Source organism: Callithrix jacchus, chromosome 22 (genome assembly GCF_049354715.1).
Source record: "Callithrix jacchus isolate 240 chromosome 22, calJac240_pri, whole genome shotgun sequence".
Lineage (NCBI taxonomy): Eukaryota > Metazoa > Chordata > Mammalia > Primates > Cebidae > Callithrix > Callithrix jacchus.
In genome coordinates this window covers 38,920,461-38,941,469 of record NC_133523.1, presented here as the reverse complement: position 1 = coordinate 38,941,469, position 21,009 = coordinate 38,920,461, and the positions used below count along the sequence as shown (strand labels likewise).

General features: G+C 53.8%; 1 protein-coding gene and 1 long non-coding RNA gene across 6 annotated transcripts; one reads left to right on the top strand and one right to left on the bottom strand.

The window, feature by feature from the left end:
* Positions 1-33: 33 nt before the first annotated feature.
* Positions 34-12,316, bottom strand: CEACAM16 (CEA cell adhesion molecule 16, tectorial membrane component). 5 transcript variants are annotated; one of them, XM_078360102.1, is made up of 9 exons: positions 12,204-12,316; positions 11,184-11,333; positions 9,633-9,809; positions 8,781-9,498; positions 6,484-6,828; positions 5,910-6,188; positions 4,422-4,700; positions 2,149-2,475; positions 34-913 (listed from the first exon to the last, which is right to left on the bottom strand). In XM_078360102.1, the coding sequence occupies exons 4-9, from the start codon at positions 8,815-8,817 to the stop codon at positions 783-785; spliced, it is 1,398 nt and encodes a 465-aa protein (XP_078216228.1). In that variant the 5' UTR covers positions 8,818-9,498; positions 9,633-9,809; positions 11,184-11,333; positions 12,204-12,316; the 3' UTR covers positions 34-782. The 5 variants fall into 5 exon arrangements, with proteins under 5 accessions (XP_078216228.1, XP_078216232.1, XP_078216233.1 ...); XM_078360106.1 differs by having other exon boundaries at positions 34-451; XM_078360107.1 differs by having other exon boundaries at positions 34-257.
* LOC144580807 (uncharacterized) lies at positions 10,672-17,198 on the top strand. Its single transcript, XR_013530978.1, has 3 exons — positions 10,672-10,881; positions 14,078-14,190; positions 17,031-17,198. It is a non-coding gene; the product is annotated as an uncharacterized LOC144580807 (long non-coding RNA).
* The last annotated feature ends 3,811 nt before the right edge of the window (positions 17,199-21,009 follow it).

Sequence of the window (21,009 nt, the reverse complement as noted above, 5' to 3'; positions counted from 1 at the left end):
TAGCAGTGGTGGAAGGAGAGGCTGACACACGTGTGCATTAACCAGATGTTTATGGACTTGGTGGCTCCCCAAAAGCTCAGCGAGGGAGTGGGGCCCCGTGGCTCTAGCTCTAGGGTGGAAGCAGGAGAACAGCAGGACCACAACCTCCCCCAGGACCACTGGGGGAGGGGTCCCCACCAGTGGGGGGCAAGGACGAGAGGATGACGTGAAGAGTTCTTCTCTCTGGACGTCTCCAGGATCACGCTGCTACCCCAGGGCTGTGGGGGCAGATGGGGAGGGGGGCAAAGGAGGCCATCAGGGAGGTGGAGGACCAGGTCCCCAGTGCCCCCACCCATTCTGCTCCCCTGCCCAGGCCGGGCCACCCAGTGGCCGGTTCCGCCCCACGCTCAGCCTGTGCCAGGTTCAGGTTCAGGAAGGTAGCGTTGGTCCTTGTGCGAGGGAGGGAGGCTGACTGTGAGAAGAGAGAATGGGTGAAAAGGAATCCCAGGCTTTGTCGCGGTGGCCTGCTGCCACTGAACAGCATTCTCTTCTAACACTGACCCAGAAAACCAGGGTTTCATCAGTGAATGGATGAAAGTGGGTGTCTGGCAGTGGTTCAGTCCTTGATCCTGGAAGTTTCCAGTGATAGAGGAGGCACCATCCCGGACTCAGGGACTTGGCTTCTGAGAGTGCTCAGTCTGATGCCAGACTTGGGGAATGATCTCATCCCCAAGTGTCTGAGAGCTAATGGGGGAAACCTGGCTCTGCTATAGAAACATGGACTCACAAATCCCTAGGGATGCTCAGTCTGATGGAGGAGACATGGTCCCTGATTCTGGGAGCTCCTGGTCTGATGGAGGAGACATGGTCCTTGATTCTGGGAGCTCCTGGTCTGATGGAGGAGACATGGTCCCTGATTCTGGGAGCTCCCGGTCTGATGGAGGAGACATGGTCCCTGAGTCTGGGAGCTCCCAGTCTGATGGAGGAGACATGGTCTCTGACTCTGGGAGCTCCCAGTCTGATGGAGGCGACATGGACCCTGACTCAGAGCTCCAAGTCTGATGGAGGAGACATGGTCCCTGAGTCTGGGAGCTCCCAGTCTGATGGAGGAGACATGGTCCCTGACTCTGGGAGCTCCCAGTCTGATGGAGGAGACATGGACTCTGACTCAGAGCTCCCAGTCTGATGGAGGAGACATGGTCCCTGAGTCTGGGAGCTCCCAGTCTGATGGAGGAGACATGGTCCCTGAGTCTGGGAGCTCCCAGTCTGACGGAGGAGACATGGTCCCTGATTCTAGGACCTCCAAGTCTGATGGAGGAGACATGGTCCCTGCCTCTGGGAGCTCTCAGTCTCATGGAGGAGACAGGGACCCTGACTCAAGGAGCTCCCAGTCTGATGGGGGAGACATGGACCCTGACTCTGAGAGCTCCCAGTCTGATGGAGGAGACATGGACCCTCACTCCTGGAGCTCCCAGTCGGATGGGGAGACATGGTCCCCAACATCTGGGAACTCCCAATCTGATGGAGGAGACACAACTTCCACACCTAGAAGCCTCCATCCCAATGAAGCAAACCATCCTTATTTCAGTTTGAAAGAGAAACTCCACCATCTGATGGTAGGAACTTTGCCCTCGCAATAATACAAAGGAGGAAACATGACCCCTTTTACATAGGATCTCCCAGTCTGAATAGGGAGGTCTGATTCATCCTTACTCTGTGCCTGCAGTCTGATAGGAGAGGTAAACTTCCTTCATTAACCCATTTCCCCAATATGGCGAAAGAGGTAATGTCTCCTATGTTTTAGGGTCTACCTGACTGCAGGAAAAAGGAGGCTCTGCCATCAGTCTATGCCTTCTCTTTTAAAACCTTCAGTCTGCTGTACCTCTTATTTGAGAGAGAAGGCATGGGGGTCCCCTTTGTCAACCCCCAGTCTGAGGGAGGAGGCCTGTCTACCCACAGTGTAGGTCATTAGTTTGATAGAAGAGGCAGAGCCCTATCTGGGGACCTCCAAGTCAGATGGAGGAGACAAGGCTTCCTTCAGTCTGACGGGGGAGGCATATCCATCTTTGGTCTATGTCCCCCAGCCTGATGGAGGAAGCAAAGACTCCTTTTGGAACCCCCTGCCCCCATCTAACAAGGGCCATGCCTTTCTCCTTCCTGCATACTCACGGGTCACCTGCAGCTCCACGTCCAGTGTCTCAGTCTTGCCCTGCAGTGTGACAGTCTTGAGTGTGTAGCGGCCAGTGTCCGTGAGGTTCAGCTTCTGCACCAACAGCGAGCAGTTGGGGAAGCCCACCTCCCGGCCTGTGTGTGCAGGGCCTGCAATCCAGGTCCCTGAAGGCAGCTGGCTGAGCAGCCGGTTGGGCTCAGAGGCAGGCCCACGGTACCAGGCGTAGACCAGCAGGTCCTTGGGGTAGCCCTGCACGGTCAGCGTCACGTCCTGGCCCTCCATTGGCTTGGTGGGCACGGGCACGATCATCATGGCAACTGCTGCAGCTGGGGAAAGAGCGAGGGGGGTGGGTCAACTTGGCCTGCATCTGGCATGGTGTCCCCCTTCCATCCCTGGCTGGCTTCCCCCCACTGGCTGGCACTCCCCATGTGGGGTGCTGGGAAGGAGACTGAGGAAGGAGGTGACTTGTGTGGTGATGGGGGTGGATTCTGGGTCTGAATAGTGTCTGCTAGGGGTCTGTGTCTCCCCTATCAGACTACAAATTCCCAGCCTTTGAGAGGTATCTTCCCATTAAACTGGAAGACCCTGGAGGGTTGGGTCATGTCTCCTCCATCAGATTGGAAATTCCCAAAATATAGGGGCCATGTCTCCCCTATCAGAGTGGAAATTCCAGAAAATGGGGACCATGTCTTCCGCATGAGATGGTTGGGACTTGTGTCTGTCTCACCGAGAGATCCCATAATGTGTAAGCTATAACTCCCCCATCAGATTGAAAGATTCTAGAAGGTGGGAGGCCATGTCTCCTCCGTCAGATTGGAAATTCCTATGAGGTGGCAGCCCTGTTTCCTCCATCAGATTGAGAAATTCTAAATTGTTGCTGAGTTTTTCCATTCAAGTTGGGGACCCTAGAAGTTAGAAGGAAATGCCTATTCCATCAGACTGGAAATTCCTAGAAAGCGGGGGCCTGTACTCCTCCATCAGATTAGGAGTACCCAAAAGGTAGGTACCCCACCAGACTAGGAATGCTCAAAAAACAGGGCCATGTCTCCTGGAGACCAAGTCTCCCCATCAGAAGAAAAATTCTCCCCAAGTGCAGGCTGTGTCTCCTCCATCTGACTAGGAGCTCACTGAGGGTGGGTTGCCATCTCTCATCATTACTGACTGGAAGCTCATGGAGGTTGAGGCATTGCCTCTTTTCTTTCACCAGGAATTCCTTGAATAAGGGAGCCATGTTTCCCTGTCCCAGGATCAGCTCTCCAAGGACAGAGGCCATGTCTCCTCCATCAGATTAGTCTCCCAAGGTGGAGGGAGGGTGGTGTCTCCTTTTCTTCTGTCTCTCTCCCAGCACCTACCACAGAGTTGCTGACGTACTAGAAGCCCGGGGGGCACTGTATCCACTCCCTGCACATACCTGCATACCTTGGACACCCCCCATGTTGGCCTGCACGGGCAGGGCTTGGGGTAGCGCCTGAGGTCATCTGGTCCATCCCCCTGTCTCCTGTCAAGACCAGCTGCCAAAGCCCCAGGTGAGTGGGGCGGGAGACGCACTTACCTCTGGGGATGCCATTTCTGCTTTGGGTGAAAATCCACCCCTTGGATGAGACCCAGCCTGTTAGTGGGAGGGAGGGAAGGACCATTCCCCACTGTCCCCTGGGGATGATGGCCACTTGGGAAGGAACCGAGGTGGAATTAATGAGGCCTTAATGTTCAAAGCCACCATCCCCTGAAGATGAGAAAATGTCACCTGAGGATCCCAATGGCTCTGAAATGCCAGCTGCCCTCGGGTCATTTTAGGACAGAAGCCAGGTGACAGTGCCTCCCCAGCTGTTTCTCCATTTGCCAGCAACTGGCTGTGATTCTCCAATTGTGTGTGTGTGTGTGCCCATCATCTGGGTCAGATAACTAGGTAGTCTAGTTGGCTGCACAGAATTTCAGCTGTCTGTGTGGCATGGGGTGGGTCAAGCCCAAAGCAGCTGGTGACTGAATTTAGAACAGCGGCACCCACCTGAAGTGACATGTGAGTGGTTTTCCACTCTGTCAACCCACGGTGCTTTGCCATTTGTTCTCCAGGCCGACAGGACATGGGCTGTATGGTCTCCCTTTAGACCCAGATGCAAAGGGATCCACCTGCTATGCCAATCTGTCACAGCTCATGAATCAGCTGTGAATCTACCATGTTCCAGTTCTCTGTTGGGCAAATGGTGGCCTAACCTTCACAGCCTGATGAGGCCTCTGTGGGGATTGCAGGGTGGCCAGGCTGGGGGTGACTCACCAGAGAGCTTGACCACCACTGAGGCAGATCCGGAGAGCAGGGTCTTGGTGTTCTTCACAATACACGTGTACGTCCCCTCCTGGGCCGCGGTCATGCTGCTGATGTTGAGGTGGTCTTGGCCGTTCCTTAGGGCCTGCCCGTTGAAGGCCCACACATACTCGGGCTCTGGGCAGGACCTGGACACGCACCACAGGGTGAGGGACGTGTTGAAGTCAACTTTGATGGTGCAGCCTGTGCGGGTGGTGGAATCCTGGAGGATGGCCACACGTTCTGGGCCAACTGTGGGGGTAGGAGGGAGAGACACGGAGCAGTAGAAGGAAAGGGGAGTGGAGGTGGGTACTCCTGGCTTTCTCTCTGCCAGGCTAGGTCCCTGGGAATATCTTGACCTAGAGGAGGGAAAAAAAGCTCTGGCCTTAACTCTAACTTGCTCTAGGATCTCAAGAATCACTCCCTCTCAGAGGATCGCAGCTTTCTCTTCTGTAAAAAGAATGTGCTGGGCCAGATAACATTTCAAGATATTTCTGAAATCTATGGCTCCATTAACAAAGCCATTCTGAGTGTAGGATTTTAGGGCTTCAAGAATTGGTGCTTCTAGGTTCTAAGGTGCTAAGATTCTAGAAATCTATGTTTCTAAGACTCTAGACTCTAAGATTTCATGACTAGATTCTAAGATTCTAAGAATCTCTGCATCTAGAGGTTCTAGGATTCTCAGAGTCTGGAATCCAGTGCTTCTGAAGTCCAGAGTTCTCTGGTTGTAGGAGTCTGCGGTTCCAGGCGCTACATCATGGGTTTTTCTACATCATGGGTCCTCATGCCCGGATTCCACACTGCGCACTGCTGCCCCCAGAATGACTGCATGCTTCTGTTATTTGTTCACATTTCATGTTCCCTCCCATTACACTATTCCCTCCCCTGCTCCTTTTTCAAACCAACTGGTCCTGTTTTGTTTCTCTGCAGGTCTTGCCCCTAACTGAAGGATTATTCAATAGCAAAGATGGTCTGTGGAAGTCCTTTAGGATATGGGGCAAGTGCATTATTATTATTTTGAGACAGCATCTCGCTCTGTTGCCCAGGCTGGAGTGCAGCGGTGCAGTCATAGCTCACTGCACCTGCAGCCTCAACCTCCCAGGCTCAAAGAATCCTCCCATCTCAGCCTCCTGAGTGGCTGTGACTACAGGCACGTGCCACCATTCCTGGCTAATTTTTATATTTTTGGTAGAGATGGGGTCTTGCTATGTTGCCCAGGGTGGTCTCAAACTTCTGAGTTCAAGTGATCCTCCTTCCTTGGCTGCCCAGAGTGCTGGGATTTACAGGCATGAGCCACTGCACCTGGCCAGAGCCAGTGCACTTTAAGAGAGAACCCCTGGTCCCCAACCCCAGCTTGCTTGCTGACTCGCTGTGTGCCCTTGGGCTCCCTCTCCTGGCCTCGGTTTCCCCATGCATGAGGTTTGGACACTAGGTATCTCTGGCGGGGCCAGGAGGACTCACAGTACACGGTCAGGTTGACGGGCTTGCTGCGGCTGACACTGACCGGGTTCCACACCTCACACTGATAGGTGCCGGCCTCCTCCCGGCGGATGCCATGCCTGCTTATCGTCCTCCCATCGGGGGACAGTCCCAGGCGGAGAGCGACAGGCAGGGCTCCACCGTTGAAGAACCAGCGGACCTCGGCAGTGGGGCTAGGGCTGCTGCACGTCAAACGCAGGGTGTCTCGACGCTCCACCAGTGCTGTGCTGTTGGCCAAGACTGTGGGCTGGGCCAAGATCTCTGTGGGAGCAAGAGACAGAGGGGGAGGGGGCCGGGCACCGTCTGCTCCAAGGGGCTTCCCCTCCCCAGACAAGGGGCATATCCGGGTTGTGGCTGTGCCCCTATACCCTAAAGAATGGTTTAGGAGGCAGGTCTAATCCTGGCAGTCTTCCTGAAGGAGGTGAGCATTTTGATGTTATTTTATAACCCTTTTCCCTGATGGTTTAAACATTTTTTGGATTTTTTTTTTAAGAAGGATTGAGAAGGAGGTGGGAAGGCCTGGCTGGGCAGAGGGGTGCCTTAGGGGGTGTCTCACCATAGACCTGCACGTGTCCGTAGCCCACCTCGGTCTGAAACTGCCTGTTGAAGGTCTGTAGGATGTAGGTGCCTGAGTGCCCGGGCAGGACGCCCTGGATGTCCAGGCTGCCGTCGGGGCGCACAGCCTCCCGCCCCGTGTAGACGGGGCCAGGTGTCTCATCGCCTGTGCTCACGATGTAGCTGGCCAGCAGGTACGACACGCTGAGCGTGGGCCCCGCGTACCAGTTGTAGGCGAGCAGTTCCCCTGAAAGCCCGTGGACGACCAGCGTGATGTTGTCCCCTTCGGTTGGCTGGGCAGGCTCCAGGGTGATAGAGATCTCGGCCCCCACATTCACGAATGTGGCTGAGGAAGAGGAGTCAGAGGGGTTGGATGAGGCAGGTTTGATCAGAAGAGACTCAGGCTCATGGCACGTCCCCAGCTCAATGTCCTCTGTGTAAATGAGGAGAGGCACAGCCAGGATTTGAACCCGTGACTCTCTGACTCTCCACATCTTAGCCACCTGATCTTTCTGGGAGTTTATCTGCATGGCTTCGAGTACACTGCCTTTCTCTGTGTCTCTGTTCTTTCATCTCTTATGTGGGGATGACAGGTCTACCTGCCTCGTAAGGTTGTAAGGACTCTGTACACATAACATGTTTAGAATGCCTGGCATACAGTAAGTGCCCAATACATGTTAGTCATATGCCTGGCATACAGTAAGTGCCCAATACATGTTATTCAGATGCCTGGCATACAGTAAGTGCCCAATACATGTTAGTCATATGCCTGGCATACAGTAAGTGCCCAATACATGTTATTCAGATGCCTGGCATACAGTAAGTGCCCAATATATGTTAGGGCTCAGTCCCAGGGAGGGGTGTGTGGTGAGGACTGGGTTTGATAAACTGTGCAAGGATCTAGCATCTCATCTTGCATACAGCAAGTGCAAAGCAAGTGCTCAGTCCATGGGACGGTGGCTTTAAGCCGGACCCAAGGGGTTTTCCCATCGTGACAGTCACCAAACCAAGTCTCACGAGATCTGGCGGTGTTTCCAGCCCAGATAATTGCCTGGCCCCATGTAGGACGTCAGGGCCTGTCCCTGAGTCCTGACTCCCAGTCTGGGGCTCTTCCTCGGCCTCTCCAAGCTCGCCTGTGGCAGAAAGCACGGGTAAGATGAAAACACTCCGCGCCTTTCCTTCTCAACCAAGCAGATCAGCCCCAAGCCTGATGAGCTGGTCAGGCTGCTTGGGTTTGACTGGCGGGCAGTTCCCTGGAGCTGGTGGCTGTGACAATGCTCACACGCCTGGCCAGCTTTCCGGAACTTTCCAGGCTGTCAGAGCATGGCTAGGAGCGAGGGACTCTGGGTCTAGCCCTCAGTCCTGCCACTTTCTGGCTGTGTGACAGCGGCCAGTGATTTCACCTTTCTGAGCCTCATTTTCTCCCTGGGAAGTGGGGTTCATGCGTGGTCCTCTATCGTAGGTGGCTTGGTTTTTTTTTTTTTTTTTTTTTTTGAGACGGATTCTTTCTCTGTCACCCAGGCTAGAGTGAGGTGGCACAATCTTGGCTCACTGCAACCTCCACCTCCTGGGTTCGATAAATTCTCCTGCCTCAGCCTCCTGAGTAGCTGGGACTACAAGGCTTGTGCCACCACGCTCGGCTAATTTTTGTATTTTAGTAGAGATGGGGTTTCACCATGTTGGCCAGGCCGGTCTCGAACTTCTGACCTCGGGTGATCCGCCTGCCTCAGCCTCCTGAAGTGCTGGGACTACTGGCGTGAACCACCATGCTCGGCTCCTCATAGGTGGTTTTAAACATATGAGAAGCTCTCAGAACAGCTCTAGGCACACAGCAGATATGGGAACCAGTGCTGCTGATAGTGACCTTCACACGACCCTGTCAGTGAGGCCCACTTCATAGAAAGGTACGTGGAGGCTGAGAAGGGAAAAGCAGCTGCCCCAAGCTACATCTTCTGGGAGAAATAGCTGCTGGGAAGAGCTCAGCCTTGTCAAGGCTTCTACAGCTGATAAAACACAGAAACCCGCAGGATGGAGGAGCAACAGCAGCTCCCTTGTCCTGGCTCATGCCCTGGGCTTAGAAATCTCCAAAGCCCACCCTAAAAACCTCTTTGGGTGGCTGTCCCCAGCCTGCCCCATGCAGGTGCCTCTTGGAGGGGTGAATGTGCCGGTGTGAAGCAGGGCTGCCCTCCCTCCCTAGCATGCTGGGGCTCACACCTTCCCTCTCTTGGACTGGGGATCCCCTCCCCTCCCTGGGGCCCCTGGGGGGCTGAGGTGCTGGGGGGTGCCATTCTTGCTCACCACTGAGGAGTAGCCAGCTGTACCCAGTCAGCGCCATCTGTCACCCCAAAACGAGTCCTGGAGATGGTGGTGTGGAAGTCCCAGTGCTCAGACTGCCTTCCTGGTTGGGGCTCAGCTCTGTCTGCCGCTGGACCTGGGAGGGTTTGGTGATTTGGAGCCAGGGGAGATCACCTGAATTTGGAGGGATCGAGTCACCAAGGATCTGGGGCCCAGTTTGGGTACCAGGGTGGGTGTGGCAGGCACCAGGCAGAGGCCATGACCTGGCCAGGCCTCCTGGGGCAGCTGCCTAACCCTCTTTGTGCTGAAGGCCGGGATTTGGTACTGGGAGAAGAACCAGGTCACCAAGGAGAAGGGAGAAGCGGGGGAAGATTTTTGGGTAGTTCTTACCGACCACCCAGGCCCATGGCCTCCTGGGAGAGCTTGGGAGTCTCCAAGGAAGAAAATCAGTAAAAAGTGACTTCGCCTTTCCCGGCCCCACCCCGTGCAGGGGACCTACAGTGTTATCTCCATGGATGGCAAAACAAACAACCTGGGAAAGTGGGCATCTTTAGGACGCCCCTTTGCAGATGGAGAAACTGACGCCCCCGGTGGGGACTCCTGCTTGTCCAGTTCCTGCAGAGAGGGGGTTTGAGCCCTGCTCTGTGTGCAAACCCAGACAGAAGGGCAGGAAGCTGTATAGCCACATGCTTTCTTCAGGGCTCTGCTTCTTGTTGGCTTCCTGCAAAGCGGTTGGAAATTCACATTCTCCTTCTCCCTCTCTGGAGACCTTGTTTTCCCCTCTCTGTCAAATGGGTGTATTCGGAGGCTTTGGGGCCAAAGAGAGCTGAGTTTTGACACTGGTTCTGCACTTACCCAAAGTGGGGCTGGGGAGACCCCCTTGTTGAGTCCCCATTTATGATTCTGAAAAATAGAGATGGTGGCCGGGTGTGGTGTTCACACCTGTCATCCAAAGCCCATCCAAAGCGGGCAGATCATTTGAGGTCAGGAGTTCAAGACCAGCTTGGCCAATATGTCGAAACCCTGTCTCCACTAAAAATAAAATTTAAAAAGTTAGTGAGGCATGGTGGTGGGTGCCTTTAGATAACCTGAGGTGATGAGTTTGCAACCAGCCTGACCAACATGGAGAAAGCTCGTCTCTATCAAAAACACAAAAATTTGTGGGTCATGGTGGCCCATGCCTGTCATCCCAGCCACTAGGGAGGCTGAGGCAGGAGAATTGCTTGAATTCAGGAGGTGGAGGTTGCAGTGAGCCGAGACCATGCCACTGCACCCCAGCCTGGGCGACAGAGGGAGACTCTTGCCTCAAAAACAAACAGACAAAAAAAATAGAGATGATATGGACCCTACTTCAGGGCTGCCGACAGCAGTTAGTGAGATGCCTCAAGTCAGGAATGGAAGCCAGGGCCTGGCGGACGTGACCCTGAACGTGAGGTCTGATTGGTGTGGCTGCTATAAAAAGTATAGGTTCTGGGCCGGGCGCGGTGGCTCCCGCCTGCAATCCCAGCTCTTTGGGAGGCCGAGACGGGTGGATCATTTAAGGTCAGGAGTTCGAGACCAGCCTGGCTAACATGGTGAAATCCCGCCTCTACTAAAAATACAAAAAAGTAGCTGTGTGTGGTGGCGAGCAGCTGTAGCGCCTGTAATCCAAGCTACTCGGGAGGCTGAGGCAGGAGAATTGCTTGAACCTGGGAGACAGAGGTTGCGGTGAGCCAAGTTCACACCACTGCATTCCAACCTGGGCAAGAAGGATGAGATTCTGTCTCATAGGAGTAAGCATCGGCTCTGGACATAGTTCCCTGGGCAATTTGTGGAATCTGCCAGGCCTGAGTTTCCTTATTTGTAAAATGGGAAAAACACGGTACTCATGTTACGGGGCTGTTGTAAGAATGAAGTAGACACATGTGTAAAGTACAGCGTTTACCATAATGACTGGCGCAGAGCAAATGCTCGGTAAATCACTCATTCATTTATTGGACGAATATTGAATGTGCTCCTGTTGTTTGCCAGGGACTGTTCTAGGCACTGAGGATGCATTAGTGCACAAGACAGATGAAACCCCTGCCCTCGGGAGGCCGACATTTCTGGAGCAAACCAAGGAAAGGTAAATATCTTACACGTCAGACTGAAAAATAAAGTCAGAAAGGGGATATGCCATTTTGTTTTTTTGTAGAGATGGGGTCTCGCTATGCTGCCCCGGCTGGTCTCAAACTCTTGGCCTCAAGTGATCTTCCCACCTTGGCCTCCCAAAGTGCTGGGATTACAGGCATAAGCCACTGTCCCTGGCCTGGTTTGCCACTTTAAATTGGGGTGGAGGGAGGGTACCAGGGAAGGTGTCTCTGAGATGCTGCTGGGCGGGAACTAGGGAGGCTGCGGGGCCAGAGTTGCTGGTGGCTGTGTTCTTACCGCCCACATCCTGATGGCTTCTGGGTCCTGGTTCCTCTGAGGCCTCAGCAGCCTGCTTCCGGGCAGGGGGCCACACCTGTGCTCACCTGTCCTGGTTTGCTCCTCCTGCACCATGTCCTGGGCTGACCTCGCTGGGCAGGGCTCTGAGCTCTGACAAGCAGGGGTTGGGGGGAAGGCCCGGAGGAGGCGAGGGTGAGGCCAGGTGAGAGGCTCGGAGGATGTCCTGGCGCCTCCTGCTCCCCCTCTTCACCTGCGACCTCACCTCACCCTTCTCCTTCCTGGCCCAGAGCCCTGGGACCTTGTCCCAGTATCAGTCAGGATGCCTCCCCCATGTCCCTGGGCACCTCTCATTCACCTTGTCCCAAACTGACCTTGGCGTCTTTCCCCAGAAGTCTTTCTTCCCCTGTCCCCTTATCAGGGAAGGTGCCACTGCCCACCTCATCACTGGGAAGAGAGACCCGGGGCTTCATCCCTGATGCTTCCCTTACTTCCCGAGGACGCCACTCCCTCTGGCAACTGACTCTAAGTATATCTTCTCTCCCTGCCTGCAGCCCCTCCACCCCCCGGTCTAGGTGACCACCCACCACCCCGCCTTGCTGGGTCTCCTGTCTCCCCAACAACCTCCTCTCTAGTCTCTGGCCCTGGTTTCACCCCTTCCCATTGCCCCTCCACATGGCAGACAGAGGCTCTTTCTAAAACAGAAACCTGGCCCTGCCCCTCCCTGCACAGAACCTGCTGTGGCTCCCCAATGCCCTTGGGAGGAAGCCCAGGTTCCTCTCTGTGGCCCAGGAGGCCCTGCCCAGCCTGACCCCTGCCCTGACCAGCTATATAGAACACCCCTTGCTTCCGAGAACCCTCTGCTTCCGTTCTTCTGTCTCACTTGCAGTCTACCCAGAATATTCCTGCTTTCCTCTGCTCTATTCCACTGCTTTCCCCAAACCCCCTCCTTCAGGAGGCCCTCCTGGACTCCAAGGCTGGGTCATGTACCCCCTGGATCCCCCTGTCCTAGCCCTGACTGACCTGGGTTCTTGCTGTCTGGGGCTGGGTCTTTTTCCCCCACTGGCCTGGGAGCCTCAGCTGGGCAGGGCTGGGCTGTCACCACTGTGTCCCCAGCACTGCCCAGCACAGCGCCTGGCACGGAGCAGGGGCTCAGAGCATGTTTGTGGAACTGGACACCAGGTGTGGATGACACAGAGAGAGGAGTCTTCAGAGAGGCTCAGGTTCCTGGTGATCCGCTATCTGCCTGCAGAGTGTGACCAGGCTGGGCTGTAGAGGCCCCGCAGCGTCACCCCCACCCTTCCCAGCCTGCTCCCATCCTCCACCTCCCTGGCCCCTCCTCTGGTGCTCCTGGCTATGAGCCCATATCCTTGGTTCAGTCAAGAGCTGCAGGCTCTTAGCACCTGCTATGCGACAGGCCCAGGGCTGGGCAGAAAGCAGACGGGGTTCTCGTGGGCAGGGGCTTTTGCCCGTTTGTGCAGTGGGTGTGGGCGGTCATGTCACTGACTTCCCTGGGACTCTTCTGAGGATTAAAATAGGCACATGGGGCTGGGCGAGGTGGCTCAAAATAGGTACATGGGGCCGGGTGCAGTGGCTCAAGTCTGTAATCCCAGTACTTTGGGAGGCAAAGGCAGGTGGATCATGAGGTCAGGAGTTCAAGACTAGCCTGGCCAAATGGTGAAACCCTGTCTGTACTGAAAATACAAAAATTAGCTGGACACAGTGGCGGGCACCTGTAATCCCAGCTACTCAGGAGGCTGAAGCAGAAGAATCGCTTGAACCCAGGAGGCAGAGGTTGTAGTGAGCTGAGATGGCAACACCGTACTCCAGCCTGGCGACAGAGCAAGACTCAGTCTCAAAACAAAAATCAAAAAACAGAAAAGCAAAACAGGCACACAGAGCACTCAGTGCTGGGCCTGCGTCAGAGCACACACTGGGTGCACAGTGGCTGCTGTTCCTCCACCATTTGACAAAGGACCACCTACTATGTGCCAGGGACTGTGCTAGGTGCGGTGGGGTTACCATGAATAAGATAGACATAGAGCTGACCTATTGACTGCAGAAGACAGTGAATAGACACAGTATTACAACAGGTGGTGACGACGCTGTGGAGAAAAATAAACAGGGGAGGGATGGAGGTGGTCGGGCACTGGTTTATGCAGGGCCGCAAGGCGACACTGTCAGAGCGAAGGGGAGCTAGGCACAGTGGCTCACTCCTATAATCCCAGCACTTTGGGAGGCTGAGGTGGGAGGGTGGCTTGAGTCCAGGAGTTTGAGACCAGCCTGGGCAACATGGCAAGTCGTCTCTACAAAAAGTTTAAAAATTAGCCAGGAGCGGCATCGCATGCCTGTGGAGCCAGCTATTTGGCAGGCTGAAGTAGGAGGATCGCTTGAGCCCAGGAGGTTGAGGCTGCAGTGAGCTGTGATCACACCACTGCACTCCAGCCTGGGTGGCAGAGCAAGACCTTGTCACACACACACAAAAAAAGGACACACATACAATAATGTAAAACAGATCATTATTTTTTATGTTGATTCCATACTGGGATGACATTTTGCATATGTTGTATTAAATACATTCATTTCACCTTTCTTTTTTTTGAGATGGAGTCTCGCTCTGTCTCCCAGGCTGGAGTGCCGTGGCGTGATCTCAGCTCACTGCAATCTCCACCTCCCGGGTTCAAGCAATTCTCCTTTGCTAGTCTCCTGAGTAGCTGGGATTACCAGCACATCCGCTTATTTTTGTATTATTAGTAGAGATGGGGTTTTGCAATGTTAGTGAGGCTGGTCTTGAACTCCCGACTTCGTGATCCTCCTGCCTTGGCCTCCAAAGTGCTGGGATTACAGGCATGAGCCACCTCGCCTGGTCCATGATTCTCCATGATTCTTTTTGACAGCGTCAGCTTTTCCTGTTATCTAATCCAGCTCCCCGCTCTCCACCCGCAAGAAAACTCATTTTGCAGACAAGGAAACTGAAGCCTTGGGCCATTGCCTCATGAGGTTGGAGCAGGTGAGTCTTATGCTCAGCACAGCCATCTGGGGACACGGTCTATGACCTTGTTTGGTCAGGGTCGCCCCTTGCCTGCCCAGCCCTCTTATCTCACCAGTCACTTTGTTCCCTAGGGAGCGGGAGGAGGCTGGGACTCCTTTATCTCCTCTTCAAGACCCCGCCCACTATCGAGATCATTAATATGTATTAGATGAAACGGTGGACTTGGGCCTCCATGGCAGAATCCTTGTCCTGTCCTCCCTGGGCAGGGATGGGGAGGCCTCGATACTGAGGTGTGGCTGGAGCTAATCTCTTGGGCGGAGGCAGGCTTCTGGACCCCTTTCAGCCTCTCCTTATCTTGGGTGGGGCAGAGGGGGCTGTAATATTTGCTCAGGGATCTGACCTCAGGGTGTGGCTTCCTGTGCAGGCCTGGCAAGGCCTGGAGCTGACTCAGGCTGGTCCTGGGGAGGTTGTTCTTGGGGAGAAACGACCAAACATCCCCTTCATTCCTGACCCTAGAAGGAGCACCCAGGAGGCCGGGCGTGGTGGCTTGCGCCTGTAATCTCAGCACTTTGGGAGGCTGAGGTGGGTGGATCATGAGGTCAGGAGTTCAAGACCAGCCTGGCCAAGATGGTGAAACCCTGTCTCAACTAAAAATACAGAAAAAAAAAAAAAAAAAAAAATTAGCTGAGTGTGGTGTCAGGTGTCTGTAATCCCAGCAACATCAGGAGCCTGAGGCAGGAGAATCACCATGTTGCCCAGGCTGGTCTCGAGCTCCTGACCTCAAGTGATCTGCTTGCCTCGGCCTCCCAAAGTGTCGGGATTACAGGCGTGAGCCACAGCACCAGGCTAATGGTTAAAAAAATTTAAAAACCACTTTTTATTTTGGGAAATGTTACATATCCATCAAAAGCAGAGAGAAGAATGGTGGTACTCAGGCTGGGCGCGGTGGCTCACACCTGTAATCGCCGCACTTTGGGAGGCTGAGGCGGGCAGATCACGAGGTCAGGAGATCGAGATTAGCCTGACCAACATGGTGAAACTCCATCTCTACTAAAAATACAAAAATTAGCTGGATGTGGTGGTGCACACCAGTACCCAGCTACTCAGGAGGCTGAGGCAGGAGAATGGCTTGAATCCGGGAGGCGGAGGTTGCAGTGAGCTGAGATCACGCCATTACACTCCAGCCTGGCGAGAGAGGAAGACTCCGTTTCTCGCGCCCGCGCGCATGTGCGTGCGCACACACAGACACACACACACACACACACACACAGAATGGTATCTCCCTTGAAACCACATACCCATCACTCAGCTGATGGCCAATCTGGTTTCCTCTCCTCACCCACGGCCCGTGTTATTTGAAAGCAAATCCCAGCCATCAGATCATTTCAGTCATAGCTATTTCCGCCTGTATCTTTAAAAGATAAAGACTCATTTAAAACACCTATTCACAATGCCATTGTTTCACCTAAACAGTGAAAATAGAAATGAGCAGTCCCTCAATACCTTCAAATGCTCCGTGTTCCAGTTTTCAGTTTTTTCAGCAAAGCCACGATTTCTTTAATAATACCATAATTCCTTTTGTGCGGCCCTCGCTCAAATCTAATTTTAGAACACTTTCATCACTCCAGGAAAACTCCCTTCTGCCAGGATCCAAAGGCAGTTCAGTATTTTGAAATTTCTATCTGAGCAGTGAAGGGCTTTCTTCTGATAGAAACTTACCTGGAATCCCAGTGTGTTTAACGTATAAACAACACCACAACCCACACCTGTCCACACCTCCCCCAGGCACAGGATCCGTCCAGGACTGCAGACCCACCCGGGGGCTGGGGAGCTGGCAGCGGGGTGGTGAGGGGCTGTCTAGACCTCTAGCGGTCTGCACACATCCACTGACCCTGTGATCCTAGGAAGCCGCACAAAGCCTTTTGCACAGAGGAGGGTTTTCCCCGTGAATCATAATGACTCTCGGTCATGGCCCAGCCCACTTCCTTCCCAGCCACCAACTTACTCATTTGTAAAACGAGGAGCCACAGCCCTGAGAATTCGGGGTGTACCAGGGCTCCTGGGGAGAGGATGAGGGAGAGGGGGAGAGGGAGGCAGTGAACTCTGGTGGAGAGAGCCTGGGAGCTGGGGGTGCGGGTGGGGTGGGGGACTCTTAGTTCCAGTCAGGGACACTAGTCTCATCCTAATTATGCCAGACGTAAACACAGTGCCTGAAATTCCACCATCAGCGAGACCTCCTTTGGGTGAAGCCTCACTCTCTTCTCTGTGGCCTTTGTAGTGGGCAGAGACCGCCGCTCAGACACACCGAGCCCACTTGAGTGGACGTGGGTTGCATCTTGGTTCACCTTCCTCTCAGGCTGGAATGAGCAGATGACAGAGTTCTGGCGTTAGAAAGACTTCGGTTTCTTTCTCAGCTTGTGCACTGATGCCCTGCGTGACCTCACCTTTTTCTGTTGTTGTTTTGAGACAGGGTCTCGGTCTGTCGCCCAGGCTGGAGTGTGGTGGCACAATCAGGGCTCACCGCAGCCCTGACCTCTGGGCTTAAGTAATCCTTCCACCTCGGTCTGCCAAGTATCTGGGGCCACAGGCAGGCACCGGCACGCCTGGCTAATTTTTAAATTTTTTTTGGCCCGGTGTGGTGGTTCATGCCTGTAATCCCAGCACTTTGAGAGGCCGACGTGGGTGGATCACTTGAGGTCAGGAGTTCCATGGAGACCAGCCTGGCCAACATGGTGAAACCCCATCTCTACTAAAAATACAAAAATAATCAGGAAATCGCTTGAACCCGGGAGGCAGAGAAACCTCTAAATAAATAGATCAATAAAAGCAAATAAACATGTTTCTTTTTGTGCCGACAGGTCTTGCTGTGCTACCCAGGCTCATCTTGGACTCCTGAGCTCAAGCAGTGCTTCTGCCTCTGCCTCCCAAGGTTCTCGGATTAAAGGCATGAGCCTCTGTGCCCGGCCAGCTTCACTTACTTAACCTCATTTTCCTTATCTGTAAAATGGGGATAACCACAGTCCTAGGTTGGTGCAAAAGTAATTGCGGTTTTTGCCATTACTTTTAATGGCCAAAGTTCCCTCACAGAACTGTTGTGAGGGTATCAGTGAATAAATGTCAAGCCCTTAGCACAGTGCACGGTGTATAGTAAGGGCTCGATAATGTTTATTATTCTTCTTATTTTGAGATGGAGTCTCGCTCTGTCACCAGGCTGGAGTGCAGTGGCACGATCTCGGCTCACTGCAACCTCTGCCTCCTGGGTTCAAGCGATTCTCCTGCCTCAGCCTCTGGAGTAGCTGGGATTACAGGTGCCTACCACCAAGCCCAGCTAATTTCTTTTGTATTTTTAGTAGAGACGGGGTTTCCCTATGTTGGCCAGGCTAGTCTCGAACTCCTGACCTCGTGATCTGCCCACCTCAGCCTGGGATTAGAAGCCTGAGCCACTGCGTCCAGCCAATTATTATTATTACATCGAGTTCCAGGTCATTTCCCCTAACAGACCTCAAGCTCCCTGAGCGTAGGAGCTGGGCTGGTTTATCTTTCCCTCTCTCATGCCAGTCAAGTTCATGTAACAGAGTTTGGTGATAGTAGTTGCTCAATAAACATTTGTCAATGAATGAATGGGGACTGCGAGGCTGGGAAAGGGAAGGATGTGTATAATGAGCATCCACACTCCGTGGGTCCCTGCCCTGTGCTGGTCAGTGCTGGAGCCCTCAGTGATGGAGATAGCACTTGTGCTTATCGGGCTCATAGTCCAGAGGGAGACAGACCCATCCCCAGACAGTGATGGCCCAGAGTGGGCAGGTCTGGGGTGGGTGAGCTCACAGGAGGTCAAGGAGGGCTTCCTGGAGGTAGAGGTGTGACTTGAGACTTGGAAGGTGAATGGAATGGGCAGGAAGAGTGGAGCTGTGTGCCTGGGGGTGTGCAAGGGCCTGGAAGTGAGATGGAACACAGTATGTAGGGAAACAGAAAGAAGTTAAATCCAGTGGACCAGGGCCAGGGGTGAGAGGGCAGTGGGTGCTGAGAGGTGAGACTGAGAGTCCCCTGGAGTTTGCAGGCGTTGGAGGCTGTGGTGAAGAGCTTGGACTCCAAGGGCACTGGGGAGCCATGGACGGTTCTGAGCGGGAAGGGTCTGGGTTGAGTTGGGCTTTAGAAAGATCTCTTGGGCTGCTTTGTGGTGGGAGAATGGGAGGAGGCAGGAGTCCAGGCGGGAGGCCGGGGCAGGGAGGGGACAGAAACTGCCTGGTCTGGAGCTGGGCCGCAGGGATGGGGGAAGGCCAAGTTCCAGAGGCCTGGAGGGCAGGCCCTGGTGCGCAGTGAGAGTGGGGAGGGCAGCGTCCAGGTTTCGGCTTGGGCAGCTGGATAGATTCTCTGTGTTCCTAGAGGGGTAAAGAAAGGGGCAGAGACGGGGTGGGTGCATGGGGAGGGGGGAGCTCCAGGTAGCTGCAGCACTTGTGAGTGGCTCTGTGCGGTCCTCTGCTGCCCCCTGCTGGCTCAGGGCTGACCCTGTCTCGCAGCAAGCGGCAATAGTGACGACCCAATCAACACAAACCCCAAACAGTGATAGAAGGTGACATTTCTGGAGTGACAATGAGTCAGGCGCTACAAGGCACACGCATGTTCACTGTCCCAACTCCCACACCCTGACTCCGGTCTCCAGCTGCCCTCTCCTGCTGACTCAGGACCGACCTCTCAAACCCACCTGCTTTCTCTGTCCACTCCCCCCTCCCTCCCTCCGCCCCTCCCTCCCTCCCTCCCCATCTTTCTTTCTCTCTCTTTTTTCATTCTCTTTTTCTTTCTCCACCTCCTTTCTCCCCAACTCCTCCTCCCTCCCCCACCCCATTTCTTTCTTTCTTTTCCTTTTCAAAAATATTTTGTGAATGCTGGGCACGGTGGCTCACGCCTGTAATCCTAACACTTCGGGGGGCTGAGGCAGGAGAACTGCTTGAACCTGAGGGGCTGGGGTTGCAGTGAGCCGAGATCATGCCACTGCACTCCAGCCTGGGCAGCAGAGCAAGACTCCGTCTCAAAACAAAACAAAAAACAAAAAACCCCAAAACCCAAACTCATCCATTTGTTGACTGGTATTTGGGCTGTTTCTGCTTTTGGCTGTTGTGAATAGTGCTGCTGTGGACACTCACATAGAAGTCTTCGTGTGGCCATGTCTTTTTTTTTTTTTTTTTTTTTTGAGACGGAGTCTTGCGCTGGAGTGCAGTGGTGAGATCTCGGCTCACTGCAACCTATGCCTCCCGGTTCAAGCGATTCTCCTTCCTCAACCTCCCGAGTAGCTGGGACTATAGGCACGAATCACCATGCCAGGCTAATTTTTGTATTTTAATAGAAATGGGGTTTCACCATGTTGGCCAGGCTGGTCTTGAACTCCTGACCTCAAGTGATCTGCCTGCTTCAGCCTCCCAAAGTGCTGGGATTACAGGCATGAGCCCCCACACCCAACCAGCCATGTCTTTTTCTCTTGCAGACCTGGCCCTGTTGCAGTGTGCTCCCTACCCTTCCACTGCTGGAAGCAGTCACCCGGGAGATGACCCTTTCTGGCACCACTTCAGCATGTGAGTTCCAGCATGTTCTCCGCACCTGCTCCATTCCTTCCCAGCGTCGTCACCCCTGACATTATGTTCTGTGCCCTTTGTTTGCCTGTGGTCTTTCTCCTACCAGGAGGTCAGCTTTCCAAAAGCAGGCATTGCTGTCCCATTCGTGGCTGTCTCCTTAGAGCCCAGAATAGGGCTGTCCATTTCTTGAGCAGATGCTCAATAAATGTTCAGTGAATTGGTGAACAAACCGATTATTGGCACACTCTTCTCTCTAATCCCCTGTATCCAAACCAGAACCAAATTCTGTCCATGTTTTGTTCTCGAGTGGCTCTGTTGCCCAGGTTGGAATGCAGTGATGTGATCTCAGCTCAATGCAACCTCTGCTTCCCCGATTCAAGCGATTCTCCTGTCTCAGCCTCCCAAAGCGTTGGGACTACAGGCATGCACCACCATGCCCGGCTAATTTTTGTATTTTTCGTAGAGGCAGTATTTCAGCATGTTGGCCAGGCTGGCCTCGAACTCCTGACCTCAAGTAATCTGCCTGCCTCGGTCTTTCAAAGTGCTGGGATTAGAGGTGCCTGCCACCACGGATTACAGCCCTCCTGCCTGCCAAGCCAGGAGTTTGAGACCAGCCTGGCCAGCATGGTGAAACTCATCTCTACTAAAAAAAAAAAAAAAAGTAGCTGGTTGAAGTGGTGTGCACCTGTAGTCCAGCTACTTGGTAGGCTGAGGCAGGAGAATTGCTCGAGCCTGGGAGGCATTGGTTCCAGTGAGGTGAGATCACGCCACTGCACTCCAGTCTGGGTGACAGAGCAAGACTCTGTCTCAAAAGAAAAAAAAAAAGAGAGAGAGAAAAAAGATGGAATCCCCTTTAGCCCTGCCCCCTGGCTACCCGGCTGACCGGGCTGACCTTACCCGGCTGATCTTAGCAAGGCAGTCCGAGGTCCAGGCAGTGGGTGTATGGCGCGGTTTGGGAATGGAGAAGTCTCCCAGGGAGTATCTGCCTACTGAGCCAGCACGAGACGTAACTTCTCCTTCTGTGACATCTTCCTCATCCTCTATGTTAGTTTCCCACTTCCTGTAACACCTTGCCACAAATTTAGTGGCTTAAAACAGCACAGATTTGTCATCTTACAGTTCTGGAGGTCGAGAGTCCAAAATGGGTCTCACTGCACTGAAGTCGGTCTCAGGGGACTGCACTGCTTTCTGGAGGTTCCAGGATGAGAATTCATTTTCTTGCCTTTTCCCAATTCTAATTTTTTTTTTTTTTTTTTTTTTTTTTTTTGAG